Source organism: Mangifera indica, chromosome 2 (genome assembly GCF_011075055.1).
Source record: "Mangifera indica cultivar Alphonso chromosome 2, CATAS_Mindica_2.1, whole genome shotgun sequence".
Classification (NCBI taxonomy): domain Eukaryota; kingdom Viridiplantae; phylum Streptophyta; class Magnoliopsida; order Sapindales; family Anacardiaceae; genus Mangifera; species Mangifera indica.
In genome coordinates this window covers 6,123,338-6,127,216 of record NC_058138.1, presented here as the reverse complement: position 1 = coordinate 6,127,216, position 3,879 = coordinate 6,123,338, and the positions used below count along the sequence as shown (strand labels likewise).

General features: G+C 36.3%; 1 protein-coding gene across 1 annotated transcript; it reads right to left on the bottom strand.

Moving 5' to 3' along the window:
- Positions 1-579: 579 nt before the first annotated feature.
- LOC123208009 (pentatricopeptide repeat-containing protein At1g64100-like) lies at positions 580-3,526 on the bottom strand. The gene is made up of 2 exons (XM_044625485.1): positions 1,591-3,526; positions 580-1,024 (listed from the first exon to the last, which is right to left on the bottom strand). The coding sequence occupies exon 1, from the start codon at positions 2,881-2,883 to the stop codon at positions 2,299-2,301; it is 585 nt and encodes a 194-aa protein (XP_044481420.1). The 5' UTR covers positions 2,884-3,526; the 3' UTR covers positions 580-1,024; positions 1,591-2,298.
- Positions 3,527-3,879: the final 353 nt, after the last annotated feature.

Genomic DNA, 3,879 nt, shown 5'->3' with positions numbered 1-3,879 from the left:
CAGTCATATAAATTTTCACATGTTAGAGTCAGTGATAACTATGAAGTCGTACTCATTCTAGAAGGTCTAATTAATTTCATATTTTATATATATAATGATGGTTGTGGGATGATTGTAACGGAATAATTGTAACGAGGATTGACAGGAATATAATGACTTCACTGAATAAAAAATGCTAGCAAACACTGTTTATTAATGAAACCAGAAAACCAGAAACCAAATACACTGGGTCTGCCGAAACAGTGTCCCCAATGTCCCTAGGCCTAAGCCCCCAATTCCCAGTAAGTGATTAAGAATCTGTTGGATGCCTTCCTCTCCTGTTCTGCTTCTCTTTTATAGCCAAACTCCCCTGCTGATGATGAGTTTTACCCAACTCTCTTGGTTTATCTTGATATGTTTTCCTACTAACATGATAATTATCCAACTCCTGGTCTATCTTGATATGCTTTCCTGCTAATATGATAATTATTTGGATGGTGTTTATCTTCAATGGATGATATCTGAGCAACTAGAGTGGGGGAATTTCCTCTCTTGCCCTTTTTTTGATAAGTTTTAATTACTGGAGGTCTATCATAATATTAGGAGAGACAAGCTAAGTCATGATTCATATATATGTATGCCCATTTGAGCAATCAAGTTAAATTAGAGCTTTTATTATTAGTCATTAACTATATTGTCACTTTACACCAATTTGTATCTTGAATCTATCATTTCAATTTCCATTTCCATGGTGAGAATTTCAGCTGATGAAAACTTGTAATAACTCTGTCACTCTTTAACCAAGTTACCGGTAAAAGTTTCCATCATTGACTAGAACTTGATGAAAACTGCTTCTGTGGCAAAAGTGGTTGGATAGAGTGCAACAACAATCTTACTGTCAAAGAATGAACTTCAGCTGCTAAATAATGGTCAACAATCTCTGCCCTGTAGGTTGCAATTCCAGTCTTTCCTAGGACCTCAATCCTTTGCTGATTATAATCTTTCTGCCCTCTTCATGCTACCTTAAAATACGATTCCAAATAGTCTGATGGACAAGTTGATACCAATTGAAACTTATTAGGGCACTGCTTGATATCTCTGAAAATAAAAATTTTTTCTTTGATATATATGCAATATATATAAACAATTCTAAATCATACAGTAAAATTGAAGCTAAATACAGGCAATGATGTAATGGATCACAGGATCATTTTTCAGAAATTGAGTTGAGTCAAATTAAATACCCTAGCACTAATTTCATTGATATCATATCAAGTATGACTTAACAGAACGAGGAAATTTCCCGAGTGCATATTGAACATATTGCACCATAATAACAATTAAACTGACAGGAAATAATGAAAAGAGCAAAGCACAAATACTTAACAAAAAATACAGTGGACCAAAAAGCTTATGATGCCACAACGTTTTTGGAGATTTCGGCAAATAAGTTTCTTTTTGGAATTTACAATGCAGTGGCATCATGTCACGGATTATAAGATGGCTGGGTAAATAACAACTAATCTGGCCTGTTTAAAATCAAATGCCATTATTGACCGATTCTCATGCAACTCAACGGAAACTGCAAAATTAGATCCTGAAGAAGCTTACATCCCATCATGGCGAGTTTTCCACCGGGGTAATTTAGAAACTTTCTAATTACAGTTTCATTGTCAACTATGGGAACTTGTCATGTATTTCCCAATCCCTCGACGAGAATGTTGCTAACACTAACTGGCATGTAATCCTCAGATGCAAATGTTTCACCATCTGTATTTCTTTTGATAAAAGACCCAACCAACAGTCCGTGCATTGTAGCATCTGGTACCCAACCTTTTTTCTAACATCAGATCCAATAATCGGGGAAGCCACAGTTTTTAGACCCTCTTTCCAGAGGCTGCTGATTAGTATGTAATACATAGATGAATCCAAAATATCACTATTAGAAACTAGTTTATCAATCCTACTTAACCATGTGCAAGTGAGATTGGCTAGCCAAACAACACAGAAGAGTATGCATTATTTCTCGGTCAGGCACTAAACCCTCCTTAACCATCAAATTGAAGAAGAAAGCAGAATCCTTAGTTCAATTTTGTGCACTCATGCTTTGTATGAGGATGCAATATACTTCCACATCAATGACACAACCGTCCACCAACATTTGTGAGAGAATTACCATTAGTCCTTTAGCCATTTTTAATTTTGACAATCTATGCATGATTGTCGTGTAAGTTAGAGTAGTATAAGAAGTATTAGAACTGTAAGCAAAACCTCTAGCCTAATTGCTTTACCCACTTGTCCCATGCTACATACCACCTATCAGCATATTGTAAGGAGGAGGACTGAGGGAGCATCTGTTCTTCGACATGCAATGAAATACTTCAGCAGCCTCCAAATCTTTCCTGCCTGGCAAAGGCCCTCCATAAGTCCTAATAAGATATAGAATCCAGACCCCAATTTTCGATACAAACCTGATGCCTGCAGGTCATCCTCATACTTTCTCAACCAACAGTAGCCTACAACAAGAGCTGAGTATGTCGCAGAGTCAGGAACTATGGAAAATATAAACATTCTACAAAGAAGTTCATCAGCTTTCCTTATTGCCATATTATCAGAAAGCCATATGATTAGAATATTCCAAGAATCACAATCAGTTATCTTTCTCTCATCCATTTTGTCCAGGATACTTTTTGCCAAAAAACCTTTACCAGCATTGCAGCAGCCTTCAAGCATAGCAGAAAGTCCTACTACTAGATCAACAAGCACATCAACAGCAGGCGTTCTACCGTTTTCCATCATCTCTTCAAGAAGATAATTCGCATCATCTAACGTATGGGTCTCACTCGTGCGTCTAATTAACTCCCTATAAATCAACCCATCTGGCAAAAGATTTGAAGCTCTCATCAACCTTAACAGTCGGATTCCCTTCCCTAGTTTTTTTTTTCCCTACAAAACAGTAGTTTTATACAGGTATAGAAACTTCATTTCAGCTCAAATCCAGCATAAAATCTCGCCTAAAATGATAACCGAATCATCCACTCGATTGCTCAAAATAAGACCTTTTATAATTATTATCTCAAAACTTCTACTATTAGGACTACACCCTCTCTTTCTCATTCTCCTAAACTACAAAATTATCTTACCATAAGTATCAGCTGTGTTGAAACCCTTTTTGGAGAGAGACCCATTTAAATATCTTCACAGCAGAGTTCAATTGGCCATTGCTATCCAAAACCCGGATAAGATTATCCGGGTGTGGCTTATTCCTCAAAGATTGAATCTTTGCTTCATAATCAGTAACTTGCAGTGCATTAGCATACGAAAGTGAGGATATACAGGCAGTTAAATTAACCCATTTGAGGATTTTGCTTGAAAATGTTAAAGATAAAAGCTTAATCGCCATTGAAGGCGCTCATGAACAAGTTAAGACAATTTGGCATCACTCAAACAGCACCCTAAACAAAAATAAAAGAAAATTAAGACTTGAAATAAGCAATACACGGAAGCTTAATCACTGACTATCAGTGGTAGGGATTGAGTCCGGGAATCTATTACACTGTTTGTAAAAGAGAATTCCTTCTCGTGTTTGCGATTTTGTTTTTATTGTTGTCATTTGGACAAGTTTTGGGTTGAAATGGGAGAAGAGGCCCATTGGGTTTTTATGGGCTGCATCTTTACCTTATAAAATTTGCATCGCAACATTTGTTAATAAATTTTATCATGATTATCAGTATACTATTACAGGGGATAGTTATGAGTTTTCTGAGGATAGACTCAGGTTCACCCTCAAATTAAGAAAAATATTGAAAATTGATGTAAAAACCCAACCTCAATTCAACAAAAAGAAGAAACCTCTTTATAGTCCACTTCCATTCCAAGATATGCTCAAGCTCACTTGTC

Bases quoted from the DNA above. Each gene is read 5' to 3' on its own strand.
- LOC123208009 (XM_044625485.1), bottom strand. From the start codon at position 2,883: ATGAGAGCTTCAAATCTTTTGCCAGATGGGTTGATTTATAGGGAGTTA.